This window comes from Muscardinus avellanarius (genome assembly GCF_963383645.1).
Source record: "Muscardinus avellanarius genome assembly, chromosome: 3".
In the NCBI taxonomy this organism is placed as follows: domain Eukaryota; kingdom Metazoa; phylum Chordata; class Mammalia; order Rodentia; family Gliridae; genus Muscardinus; species Muscardinus avellanarius.
In genome coordinates, this window is record NC_137788.1 from 67,584,878 (window position 1) to 67,599,248 (window position 14,371).

Sequence of the window (14,371 nt, forward strand, 5' to 3'; positions counted from 1 at the left end):
GGAAAATGTTCTATGTTAATACAAAATTTGTTGTAAAGAGACACAAGTCAAAATTTCAAACGATGATTCCCACAGTAACTGTAACTCTGCTGTACAACATACATAATGGAAGAAAAGTTATCAACATATACCACAGTAGAAAATACTCCATAAGCAGAAACAAGCTGAGTTATGCTTGCTGTGGGAGTCATCACTTTCAACTAGCTGAGAATATATAAAAATAGAAGCCATAAATGTATGCATTATTTTCGTGTTTAATTCTAATTTTTTTATCCAGTTTAATCAGCATTTTATCCAAACCATATTTTTCTTTTGTAAAGAAAAGCATATGTAAAGGTCTTTTGTAATTTTAAAATGCACTTTGTTTGGTTTCTTTTTCTCACACAGGCTGCCTTTGCAGGATGGCATCATTATACCCTGGTCCTCCTGAAATGTCAGGACATGTCTGCTGGGATCCATTTATCTACATCCCTTTTCTCCCTGAAGGATGCAGTGGGGGAGGAGAAAAAGAATATCAACGAGAACAAGAATCACACTGAGTAGCTTAAAAAGGTAAATACATGCTATAGAACAGGAATGCCATCACCATTAATTTTCCCCTTGGTATTTTCCTAAGCAGAAACAAAAACACCACGACCATATATTCACCATTTCCAAAATGTGGAGTCACAATATTATGCCATCTGATCCTCACCAAATCACTTTTGAGAATGGCAAAAATCAAACACCTTTCCGTTGTTCAGCTCTTTGTGACTCCAGTAGAATACATTTAAGGATATGTTCTTATGTTATCATTTAAAGTCTAGGCCATTTAATTGCCTTTACAATATTTCCTAAGTAACCTCACTTATACATAGGTGACTGTTTACAATTAAAGGCAGAATGGATATGCTTTATGTAAAAAAAATTATGGTTATGAGCTAAACCTTAACATATTTTAAGCTTTTTGCTTTAAACATATTCTGAAAATTCAATAGTGAAAGAGAAAGATATAATTGCCCTTTGAAACTCTGCCTAGACAAAATTAATCCTGTATATTATATCTAGCATTACTTCTCCCAGTTTGGTTTTAACTAAGAAGGGCACCTTCTACAATCTCTGAAGAGGAATCTTTTTACATTCCATCAGCCTTTACCATCAGGGTATGTTTCATTATATTCAAACTAAATTACTCTGGCTCAAGAACAATCATAAGTCCTTTACCACTCTAAATAGCTGCACCCCACCTTGGGGCTCATGACCTTGGGTAAGTAGCTGAAGAGAGACAAAACAAACTTCTGTCTCTTAGCACTACTGAGATCAGGCTTTAAGTTTCTTTCCCCTCCTTTCTAAGTAAAAACAGATCCTTCTCTCTAGATATGATCAGATAAAGATTTCCTTCATTTATATAGATGTACCAATAAAAGCATCAATTAAAATAAAACTAAGAGCTGGTTAAACCTTCAAAATCATTTGTTCTAATTGGGGAGACAACACAGTCAATCCTTTGCCTATGAAAGTATGATGCTTTTGAATGGCAATATTTAAGTGCTATAAAAATAAATTCCAAGGAATATTTTTATTTTATTTATTTATTTATTTATTTATTTATTTATTTATGTATTTTGGTGGTACTGGGGTTCCTGGAAACCCTTCTATCTCCGTGCTACAATCCCAGACCTATTTTATATTTTATTTGGAAACAGGGTCTCTTAAGCCAGTGCAGCTGGCTTCAAACCTGCGCAATCCTCCTGTCTCCACCTCCCAAGTGTGGGGTTTATAAGCATGCACCACCATGCCCGGCTCAAGGAATATTAATTTATGTCTAATTGTAGAAGAACTTCTTTATATACCTACAACTATAAATCAGATCTTTGCAATGAACAAAAAAATCCAACACAAAAATCTTTGGACAAAATACATGTAAAAAAATATGCAAGAGTAACCCCTGGAACAGGAACACTGAATTTGCAGACATTTCTCTCCCTCACGTGCAATAGTTTTGAAAAGAAAAAATAGTATCTGGGGTTCATTGCAAAGCACAATATCAACATCATTTCTAGTCCTAAGAAAGATGTGAAGACAGCTGACAGGCTAAAAAACCCGTAACAGGAACATAAGCTCTTGTATCTCATCAAGGCCCAGGAGAGGGCTTCTTGACTCTTGCGGTACATCATCAGGTAGGAAGACAGGGCCAGAAGTGTGTATTTTCTGTGCATGTTACCTATTTTATGGAACTGTCCTCAAGAAAAGTGTAGATTCAGCCAGAAGGCAAGACTTATCTTAAAAGAATGAAATGAAGTTTTTGTAGGCTATCTCAAGGAGGAAAGTGAAGAGGAGGTGATACAATTCTAGAGGCTCACAGAATGCTTACAAATGAAAAATGCTAGGGTGTGTTTCTTTGAGAAGCCATAAAATTCTCAAAGGTCTAAAATTCCCCATATCAACAGATAGCAAATAAGGTCCTTAAGACTGCTGGTATCATAGATTAAGAAACTAAATTTTCATCTTTACTTATAGTTAAAGCTTCAGATTCCATGAGTGACTGAAAACAAAGTAACATAACATTAAAGAACACACTAAATGAAAATTTTGGAAGCAGTGAGTGACCAACAATAGAAGTTTGTCAAATGAATTGCTACAGATTCATACAATTGATATTATTCTTAATACATTATTGACAAATATCCAAGGAGAGGGAAAGTTTGATAATATATTATAAAATGAAAACAAAGGCTATAGAAGGCTATATGATCTCTATTTGGAGAAAATATGTATATAAATAAAATCTTCAAAAAGATATACACAGAATTAATAGAAGTTACCTCTTTTAATGAGAATTTAACATCTTCACAATTTGTTTTCTTTTCCAAATGAAAAAAGGATAAGACTAGGGGAAACTGTTACTTTCAAAAAGAATCAATCAGTATAATCTGATCTCTGCCTCATTTGTTTTAATAACACATAAAATAAAAAACTAAAGTATATTAACTGGTCAATAGGCAAATGCATTAACAATTATTTTCCTTTAATAAAATTAAACAGTCAATAGCTAATCAAAATTTAGTTTCCTTATACTTTTTTCCAATTTACACAAAAACAATGTATTTTTAAAAACACATAAAAGAAATTTTATCCAGTGCTGAAATCTTCCATACATTATTCTTCATTTGTCCTCAAGTCTAAAAAATGAACTTCATATGCTTGATTCCGTATGTCTTGAAGAAAACCATGATAATGAGTGCCCACAGTCCCAGAATAAAGCCCCCAGGAGGATGCCAGTCTTTCGGCTTTGGTTTCTGCAAAACAAGGATAACACGGTCAATTTAGCAAGAGGCAAACAATGCAATGGATAAAGCAAATACTGGTGGAAAAAAGAAATTTTACTGGTTGTGTTTTAAGGCAGAGTAAATGTAGTCAGATTAAATGTACTGGGATAGTAACAACAGTAAAGACTTCACACATGGTATAAATATCCCAAAGAGTAAACTGGCTCCTACCAAAGATGAGTTTTAGCTTCTATGCTATTCCTCAGGAGGCCTTTCTTGACAACCCAATTCAACCATCTCTCCTTGCCAAAGTTTATCCAGTAACCTAACAAACAGCCCTCCTCACTCTGAATTTATGTATTTACTAGTTTTTCAATTTTATCTGTCTCTCCTGTTAGACTATAGTTCCATGAGGGTCATCTTGCTATATTCTCAGCACCAACCTTCCACCAGGCCTAGCATATAGAAGGCGCTTATATATCATACTTAATCAACTGATGGAAGAACACACACTACCCAACTCCAGTCATTCCTTCAGACATTCAACACTCACTTGTTTGGGGCCAGTGGGTCCTTAATCTCCCTGATGTACAATGCTCCTTACCCCACTGTGCCTGTTCAAGATTCACTAACTCAAATATGCCAACTACTCCAGATTTTTCCAGCTGACATTCTTTCCTTTGAGTTCTTAAAATACTTGCTATGTAACTATTGACTGTTACACTATCTACCATTTCAGTTTTCTTTATTGTTTATCTCTATGAAAACTTCAAAATGTCAGAATCTACCTGAGTCCATTTTACATGGCATTCTCCAACTCTACCCAACAACAACCAGCCAAGGTCTAATGTTCCTTGGTCCAGCAAGGACCAGTCTTCTCCAATGAGTTGGCATTTAAACAATTTTGATAGGGCCCTGTAATTAGAGATTTGTAACTATGATCTCAAAGGGTCAACTTACTGAATCACTGACCAAAAATTTAACAGTTATGAGAATCAACTTTCATCAATTCAAAATTAAGTTCTCAAACTAAAATGAGTATACCAATCCTTCCAAAAACTCCCCAAAATATTATATAAAAAATATATATCGCTGGACATGGTGGCACATGCTTGTAATCCTCGCACTTGGGAGGCGGAGACAGGAGGATCACGCAGGTTCGAAGCCAGCCACGCTGGCTTAAGAGACCCTGTTTCCAAATAAAAATCTATAAAATAGGTTTGGGAGTGTAGCCCGGAGGTAGAAGGGTTTCCAGGAACCCCAGTACACCTCCCCCCCCCTCTCTCTCTTTATATATATATATATACTTTTTTTTTTTTTTTGCGGGTCTGGGATGGAACCCAGGGGCATTTGACCTCCAAGCTACACTCCCTGCCCTATTTTTTTATTCTTTATTTTGAAACAGGACCTAAGTTGCAGAGGACCTCACTAAGGAGCTGAGGCTGTTCGCAAATCGCGATCCTCCCGAATGCTGAATGCTGGAATTACAAGTGTGCACCACCATGCCTGGCTTACATGAAAATATTAAATGAAGTTTTCTTCATGTTACGTTCCACTCAAATCGGCAATGGCTTCTGATGGTATGCATGATGAGGATGATGACAAAAGTCCTTGCCCTCTAGTATCTTGCAAAATGCTAAGTTCAGTGGTTCTCAGAGTTTGTGAAAGTTCACAGTGCTTTTGTGCAACACTGTGGCAAATCCTAATTTAATTTCAGTAGAAACTCTAGAATAATTAATATAAAGCATAGTTACATTGAACATAGGTAATGTCAATATACTTATCACAAGCATGTGTCAAAGAAAAAATAAGAATGTGAGCTAAACATGACTACTATTCAGTTTTTATCCTGTTTATTTTCTACAAGTCAAACAATTCATAAGTCACATGAAAAGACTAAAAAAGCCTAATAACAAAAATTACTTTTCCAGAAATTAAAAAAAAAAAAAACGATTGCCATCATTCATTATTAATGGAAGCACACCTTTAAACAACAGCCTGTAGGTGTTCCCTGGAAGCCCAGTTTAAGTGCACTAACCTAGTTCAGAAAACAAACACAAACACCAGCACCTGGTTTACACAGCATTTGGGAAACACACACACACACACACACACACACACACACACACACACTCACTCCTACAACAGGAAAATTAAATATTGTCAAAATATGGCATTAAGGTAAACTTTTGTATGTGGTACTAGGGATTGAACTCTGGAGCATTCTACCTCTGAGCTACACTCCCAGCCTTATTTTGTTTTGTTTTTGAAATGGAGTTTAACTAAATTGCTGAGGGTCTCATTAGGTTGCTCTGTCTGGTTGCAAACCTGCGATCTCCTGTCTTAGCATCCCAAGTACTGGAATTACAGAATTACAGGCATGTGCCACCACACCCAGCTCCATTAAGGTAAACTCTTCTAGAGACAATTGTTCCAACAAACAAATTGATGAGCATCAGTGCTAAAAGAGTTCAGGAGATGTTCAAACCAAGTCATGTTAAAAAAAAAAAAAAAACAGTGAACATCATTTAAGCTCTGAGATTACATAAATAATAATCAAATAGTTAATAGAAAATTTTACTGTAGAAATTGTGAAACTCTAGTTCATTTCCAATATGAAGGATTTCTTGAGGTTATAATTTTACCATAGCTCTTAAGCTTAGCAGTCAAAAATAGTTGTCATAGATAAGACAACCAAGGAGGAAGAGAGTCACTTTGGAAGTAACTATCACTTCTCCTGAAAGTTAACAATGACCTCTGTCAGCTGTGGTGATCTGTTATTCTAAAAGCTGGTGTGGAGAACTGTGGAAGTGCTCTTCCTGGCTCTTGAACCTCCTTGACAAGCACATGTCCCTCAACCAGACCACCAATGCCCACATTAGTTCCAGAGAGAGAAGTAAAGTGCTACAACTGTGGCTTCCCAAGAGCAAACTCTGGAAGTCATCCCAGAGGACTAAGAAATACACATACTTACAAAAATTATAATAGAATCGTGTATTTATTTATATGCTAGCAATATTGTACAAACCAACAAAGCAAATCCTAATGTTTCAAAAACTGCTATTTGCACTTACTATGTTTTTTTTTTACTGCATATTTATTATACCTTGTGAGTAAGAAGAATTAAGTGCTTTTTTGAGCCAGGGATGGTGGTGTACACCTATAGTCCCAGTACTTGGGAGGCTGAGACAGGAAAATCACGGGCTCAAGATCAACTTAATAAAGCTCATGGCAACCTAGCAAGACACTGTTTTAAAATAAGTAAATTCATATATACATACACACATACATACATACATACATACATACATACATAAGAGCTGGAAGTGTAACTCAGAGATAGAACGCCCCTGGGTTCAATCCTCAGTAACACACACACACACACACACACACACACACACACACACACACACTGTATTTGAGACTCAGCTTAAAAGGGCATCTGAACAGAATCTCCCAATATAGCCTCTCACATCTCACAATACACATAAAGGCACAGAAGTGAGATGACAGCACACCCATCAAAATAAAGTTAATCTCTGATGAGAAACCTGATAGCTTCGCTATCTGAAAGTCCCAGAAACCAAGTTTTAAATCAAGTTAATGCTGGGCCCAGGTTCTGATTGCTACATACCATGCAAATGATTGCTCTGCTCTAGGGACATGAGAATACTGCTGCTGAAAGAGGCTTCAGTTTGCTCCCTTTGCTGCCTGCTGTTTAGGAGACACAGTGCTTATATAGTAGAAGGATGGGTTTGTGTGTTCATTTTTGTGGTACTAGTGATGGAACCCAGGGGACTTGTATCTCTGGACTACATCCCAGACCTATTTTATATTTTATTTGGAAACATGGTCTCGCTAAGTTGCTGAGAGCCTCACTAAGCTGCTGAGGCTGGTATCGAACCTGCAATTCTACTGTCTCAGCCTCCCAAGTGCTGGGATTATAAGAGTGTACAACCATGCCCAGCTTCAGATGGATGGGTTTATGATGCAGCCACAGCTGTATAACTCATTCCATCTTCCACATGACACATGTCTTTATATTTCCATTTAAATACAATCAGTAAACAACATGACAGAGGGAGAGGGGCATCAAAATGGTTCACTGTATCCTAAAAGAGTCAAGGTCCATGTGGAAAGCTTTGCAGAGTGGAAAATACAGGAAGAACCTTGTAAATAGTGTGTGTTGCCCCTGAGTTCCATCCCAGCACTGGAAAGAAAGGAAGAAGAAAGAAGGGGAGAGAGGGAGGGAGGGATGGAGGAAGGGAGGGAGGGAGGGAGGAAGGAAGGAAGGAAGGAAGGAAGGAAGGAAGGAAGGAAGGAAGGATGGATTTCCCATACATTTCACCTTTTTAAAAAAGTGCCCCCAAACTAGGCATAAGTGGAAAGGTAGCAGTATATGATCCTAGTTTTGTCAGAAACACCTAGCTATTGCTACCTATTAGTATTATAACCTATCGGACAGATAAGAGAGGACATTCATAACTGAGTGCACAATGAAACATATCCATACACTCTGTAAATGCCAACAGTGCCCAAAGAAAAAGGGAAAATCACTGTAAGCTCTGTAGAAAATACTCCTACACACGAGGAAGAAATTATACCTTTAAAATGCAAAGAAGACTTTTTTGGTGTGTGGATCTGGGGATGGAACCCAGGGCCATTCAACCTACGAGCTATACCCTCTGCCCTATTTTGTATTTTTATTTTGAAACAGAGTCTCACTGAGTTGCAGAGGACCTCACTAAGTAGCTGAGGCTGTCCATGAACTGCGATTATCTGGTCTCAAGTCTCACAAATGCTGAGATTACAAGCATGCACCACCACTCCTGGTGCAAAGAAGATATTGTTTAATAAAATTCAATAAGGAATCAAAATATAATTTTAGAAAATTTGTATTTAGCATGGATTCAAATAATGATATACAAGCAACCAGAAATAAAGAAATATTATAAATGGGAAAAAAATACAAGACACAAAGATACAGGCAGAGAAAGAAAACTGGGCAGCATAATTATATAACTTCAAAACTAAAATCTACAAAGAGTAGGAAGGAACCAGGTGTGGTGGCACACACTTGCAATCCCAGCATTTGGGAGACTGAGATAGGAGGATCATGGTTCGCAGACAGCCTCAGCTACTTAGTGAGTCCCTCTGCAACTCAGTGAGACCTGTTTCAAAATGAAGAATAAAATATAGAGCTGGGAATGTAGCTCAGAGGTAGAATGGCCCTGGGTTCCAGCCCCAGTACTGCAAAAGAGAGGGGGGGGAGGAAGGAACACAGTGTTCTGAGCACATCTTCAAGTCATTCATTTACACAGTGTGTTAGATTAATGGCAAACATGGCCTTGATTCTCCATACTTCCGTGTTTCTGATTCTGTGTACAGTGGCCGCATAGCACCTAAGATTAAGAGGTAGACTCTATATCCCTAGTCCCCAAAGCAGCTGTTCTGGCAACTACTTTTGGCCAAAAGAATGCAATACAACTAACAACCCATTCCAAGTGTGGTTGCAAGAGGCCTTTTGTGCTTCTGCTCTCAGACCTCCAGCGTGACCACGAAAAGAAGCCTGAGCCTCTTCAGGAAGAGACCTCATGTGGAGGGCTGAGGTCCTTCTGGCCAATAATCAGCCAACTAAGAACCAAAACCAAAACAATGCTGCCCACTGTCCTCAGCCCAAATTATCAACCTGCACAATGATGAGCTAATACATGACCAAGTCACTCGGTTTTGGAATGGCTTGGTATGTATCAAAAGCTATGAAATAAGACAGACTGGGTGGTACATGCCTGTAATCCCAGTTTGTGGGAAGCTGAAACAGGAGGATCACAGGTTTGAAGACAGGCTCAGCAACTTAGATACCCTATTTCAAAATAAATTTAAAAAAAAGAAGAACTGGGTATATAGCTCAGAGGTAATATGCCCCTGGTCTCGGTCCCCAGCACTCCAACCCACAGCTAGGAAGTATATCCACAGAGGTGAAAATGTGGAAGGGAAAAAACCTGCTTCTTAAAATCACAATACAGAAAATGTTTCCATTTACATACTTGTAGCTTCAGGTATGAAGGGCAGCTAAGTGGTCCTTATCCTTCATGAACTTTGTTGGGTCTGGTAGGTAGGTCAAGATAATCCTCTCTGACCTTCCTAGTATAAGAAATCTAGCTTTGTAATCAAGTCAGAGCAAAAGACCACAAAGTAAGGACTTCCGCAGATACCTATTTGATTTAAATGGTATTTACTACTGGATTCTAAAGTTGTCCAGATAAAATACCTGCTGTGCTGTCTTCTAGAGGTACATTCATGAGTGTTCTTTACCATCCTCAGTTTCACTGCGTATTCTCAGTTAAAGGGACCTGCAGTGCTGCTCACACTAGTTCTTCCTCCCAGTCTTGGAGAGACCCCGGCTGCCACCATGCCAGAAACTACTTGCAAGGAAATGAAGTGGGGAATCTGGAGGCTAATTCACTCAGCTTCCCTGCAGCCGCCTCTGCCCAACTGCAGACTAGGTCTAAGTCTAGTTCCTTCCCTGTCAAAGTTACAAGTGGCAATCAGATGTTGCCCCCTACTGGAGAAATGAGTATCTCTTAAGATCTTTATGGACTTTATCCATGATAAATTCGTAAAGCAGTTAATCTGGTATAAAGATAGGTGAGTAAAAATTTTTTTCAACTCCGACTTTAGTATAATAGAAAGTTGACTGTTACTTTCTTTGGCCATGGTTTTAGCTTGTCTGTGGCAAGAATATACACTATTAACATTGCCAGTAAATATTACTCTGGAATTTCTGGCCAATTTGGATATAATTCTTGGGAAAGAAAGTAATGCAGATATTATAATTAGATATCCATAAACTATAAAACTAACTAATAATTACTGAGAATAAAGCTGAGAGCTCAGATTTGAGATAAATATTTAAACTCAATACCCTCCATTTATGCCACTAAAAGTAAGTCAGAAAATGGAAACAAATTTTATTCACAGCAGCAATAAAAAGCAAAACTAGGAATACCCCTACCATGAATTGTCAGGTAAAAAAAAAAGTCTATATTATTTTGTAAGGAGGGATAACAATAAAGAATGACAAAAAGATATAATAACACTAAACAATAACATGGTTTTGATGCAAGAACAGAAACATAAAAAACAAAGTAGAAAGCCGGCAATCAGCCCAGTACCCAAGAACATATGATAAAAGAGGTTTCACAAATCAAGGGAATATTATTCTTAGTGATACCCTATCAATGGATTAGTGTTTTTTAAAAAAAAAAACAGTTTTTGCTACCATACTATAAACACCAAAATATTCTTTACATGATTTAGAATTAAATGTAAATACAGAAGAAAAAAGAGAGAAAATGTAGGAGAATCCGCATAGTAAAGAGGTTTATAAGTCTAAATGCAACAAACAGAAATAAAAAAGGTAAAAATTAAAAAATATTTTGAAAGATCTATATTTCACAAAGTTTAGAAGTCAAGTTAAAAGGCAAACAAATGAGAAAATGTGACAGAGAGGGGGATAAACTCAATACATGAATTACCTCCATATCCACAAAACACAAGGATTTATCAATAAATGGGACGAGGAAATGAAAATTTTCACAAAAGAAAAGTTATAAAAGGCTAACTCACATCTGAAAACATTTTTCTTAATCTTAATAATATATTAACTATTTATTCCTTTTTTTAATTAAACTAGTAAATGGCAACCAACTTTCCAGAAAAAAAAAGATCTATGAACATGTTCAGAGGCCTTTAAAAAGTTAATTCCTTCTCAACTTACAGGACCTGGATCATTCCTGAGCTCTGTGTTACGGGACTCAGAAATGCTGACAATGGCTTTGCACAAAGACTTTTTTGTCTCAGAGTTCAGGAAACAATCTATGTAAACAATAAAATGGGAAACATTTTATACACATATCAGTCATCAAAAATTTTTTAAACAATTTTAACGACTTGGAGATGCTTATCCTATAGTAATAAGAAAATAAAATAAGATGTACTTTGAATATTAATTATGATCTGTATTTCTATAATAAATACAAACAAGGAAAATTAATGCCAAGTCTCAGTAGTGTTTCTCTGAGAGAAGTAGGATTTTAGGTAGCTTTTCATCTTTTGAAGAAGTATACATAAAATGAATCTGTACTTTCTTAATTATTTTTGGGAAAGAAGAGTAATACACAAAGATTATTTGTGTTCAGAGTCTACCTAGAAGAATTGCACATATTCTTTTCTAAATTGGGAATACTACAATACGATTCAGTACTTGATATGCTACTTTAACAAAAAGTAGCAGAAATAGCATGACAGCACTACAATATAATAAAGTGCTTTTTCAGAATGTGTTTAATGATATTGCTGCTCTATAACAATATTGCTATTTTTAAAACAACTATATGTAACATTTTAGACATTCTACAATGATTTTACTTACAATCAAGTGACAGATTGGTGTAATTATTACATTTTGTATTCTAACTGTATTTGAGGTAGGTTCATATTAAAGTATATCCTGTGATTTCATTTGTGTCCATTAAAGCTTCTTATAAAATGACTGATTTTATGTAAAGTATTCTACTGACTGCTATTAAGATACAATCCTCCTTTTTTTTAACCTTTCACAATAACAGCTATAACACAAAGGTGAAAAGCATACATAAAACATTGCAATGTGTCATGAGCAAACACTTAAATGCTTAAGGGCCACCTATTATTGAAATGCTTAATATTTCAAATTAAAAAGATAGGTAGCTAAGCAACACTGCACTTCCAATTGTGAGCCACATTCAATTTCCCCTTCATGTTGCTAGGGGAACATTACCATATAACTTCAAAATACTTAAAAGAGCACGGATCTAAGTATTAAAAGTATGTAAAAAGAGAAAATAGAATTTTCAAAATAGGACACATCTATTGGTAAGTAAATGGAAATTTTCCAGAATTTCAATGAGATTCTTTTTCTTAAAGTATAATAAGCAGTTCAGTTATATAAATTTAAGAAAAAAATTACAAAGCAATCTACTAAGGTTAGTTATAATTGCTTCAGAAGATAACTGTCTTCAACTATCTAATTAGTGATAGTTTATTAATATTTCCAGTCTATATTTTTATATTTGTAATCAAATATAAGTTTTATTCTTCAAATTGTATCAAAAGTACAAATCAAACTGTGGTAGGCAGAATTCTAAGAAAACCTCCAAAATTCCCTCTCCCTGATATACATTCCCTATGGAATATTTGCCCCTTGGGTATAGAGAGAACCCACTACTATGAGAAGATATCATACCCATGAGTAGGCTGCATTATAAGATAAAGGAGGGATTCTGATGATGTAAGTAAGGTCTCTGATTAGTTGACTTTCAGATAATCAAAAAGGAGATGATCTTGGTGTGAGGTAAGGAGCAGTGGGAAGAAAGGGGCTTCCCTAAAGAAGTGAGCCCTTTAAAATAAAGTCTGAATATCATAGACAGAAGTCAGAAAGACAGATGTATTAAGAGCAGCCTTGATGCAAGCTGATCCTCCTGTTGGTCTTGAACAAACACACCGCCAAGTGTAGAGTGGAACAGGAGGCGGGAATGGCAGACAGCCTCTTGAACTTGAGGGCCTCAGTCCTACCACCACAGAGAACTAACTAGTACACAGAGAAGATGACAATGAGTACAGATGAGACCGCAGTCCTGATTGCACCTAGAATGAAGCCTAGTGAGTCCCAAGCAGAGGCCCCGAGGCAGACAGGCCCAGACTCTAGGCCACAGAAACTATGAGGGAATAATGCTTCCAAATCACTGCTTGCTACAGAACAGTAGAAAAGTAATTCACAAACCTGTTGAGCTTAGATAAATAATAATACATTAATAGGATATAAGACTATTCATCACATCTGGTATGTGTTTGGTAAAATAATACTTGAAGTTACTATATTTACTTTATGCTAAAAAATAGAAAATCAAATTAAATAATATAGTCTTATTCTTCCTACTCTTCCATATCTACTTATACCCTAAGACTTGGCTCAAATATTACCTCCAAGTAAAGTCTGTTCTAATATCCCAGTAAGACATAACTTCTCTGGCCTCCAGTGATACCTGGTTTATATCTCCCACTCTAAGTTATTAGTTGAACCCACTACACTTTGACCTGTTTTTGATACTCGTTTATGAACCATATTAAGGTCCCACAAGCTTTGAATATGATACAGCATCAATTTTTAGTAACATATTATTTTTTCTTAATAATAAAAAGTATAAAATATTCAAATATAAATACCATATATTAAATGCTAATTTATTTGTTTTTGCTCTTGGTTTCCTGACTTAAGAAAAATTAAGAATTAGAGTAATCACACAGCACAATCTATTTTAGGAATCCATAGCAAAAAGTCATCAGCTAAAAATAATGTTTAATGCCGGGCGTGGTGGCGCATGCTTGTAATCCCCGCGCTTTGGAGGCGGAGACAGGAGGATCACACAGGTTCGAAGCCAGTCTTGCTGGTTTAAGAGACTGTTTCTTGGCCAGGCATGGTAGTGCATGCTTGTAATCCCCGCGCTTGGGAGGCAGAGACAGGAGGATTGCGCAGGTTCCAAGCCAGACGCGCTGGCGTAAGAGACCCTGTTTCAAAAAAATATATAAAAAATAGGTCTGAGAGTGTAGCCCGGAAGTAGAAGGGCTTCCAGGAACCCCAGTACCACCAAAAAAAAAAAAAAAAAGAGAGAGAGAGAGAGAGAGAGAGAGAGAGAGAAAGACTCTGTTTCCAAATAAAATATAAAAAATAGGTCTGGGAGTGTAGCACAGAGGTAGAAGGGTTCCATTCCCAGTACCACCAATAATAATAATAATAATAACAACAACAACAATAACAACAACAATAATAATAATAATTTTAAGCCAGGCATGGTGATGCACACCTGTAATCCCAGTACTTGAGAGGCTGAGACAAGAGGATCTCAGGCTCGAGGACAGCCTCAGTAAGTAGTGAGACTGTCATCAAACTAGAGAGACCCTATTTCAATATAAAAAATAAAAAACAGGACTGTAACTTGGAGGTAGAATGCCTCTGGGTTCAATCCCCATTACAAAAAAAGTTTAAAAAATGTTTAAAACAATATAAAGTTTAGAACAAATGA

The 14,371-nt window shown here is 36.5% G+C and overlaps 1 protein-coding gene across 1 annotated transcript in view; it reads right to left on the minus strand.

Annotated features, from left to right (window-relative positions):
• Positions 1-3,161: 3,161 nt before the first annotated feature.
• PIGK (phosphatidylinositol glycan anchor biosynthesis class K) overlaps positions 3,162-14,371 on the minus strand; it is a gene marked incomplete at both ends in the record, with an annotated part of 104,237 nt that continues 93,027 nt past the window's right edge. Inside the window, one exon of the mRNA XM_080692975.1 lies at positions 3,162-3,278. Within this exon, the coding sequence (XP_080549101.1) occupies positions 3,162-3,278 (117 nt within the window). The remainder of the gene's footprint in view (positions 3,279-14,371) is intronic.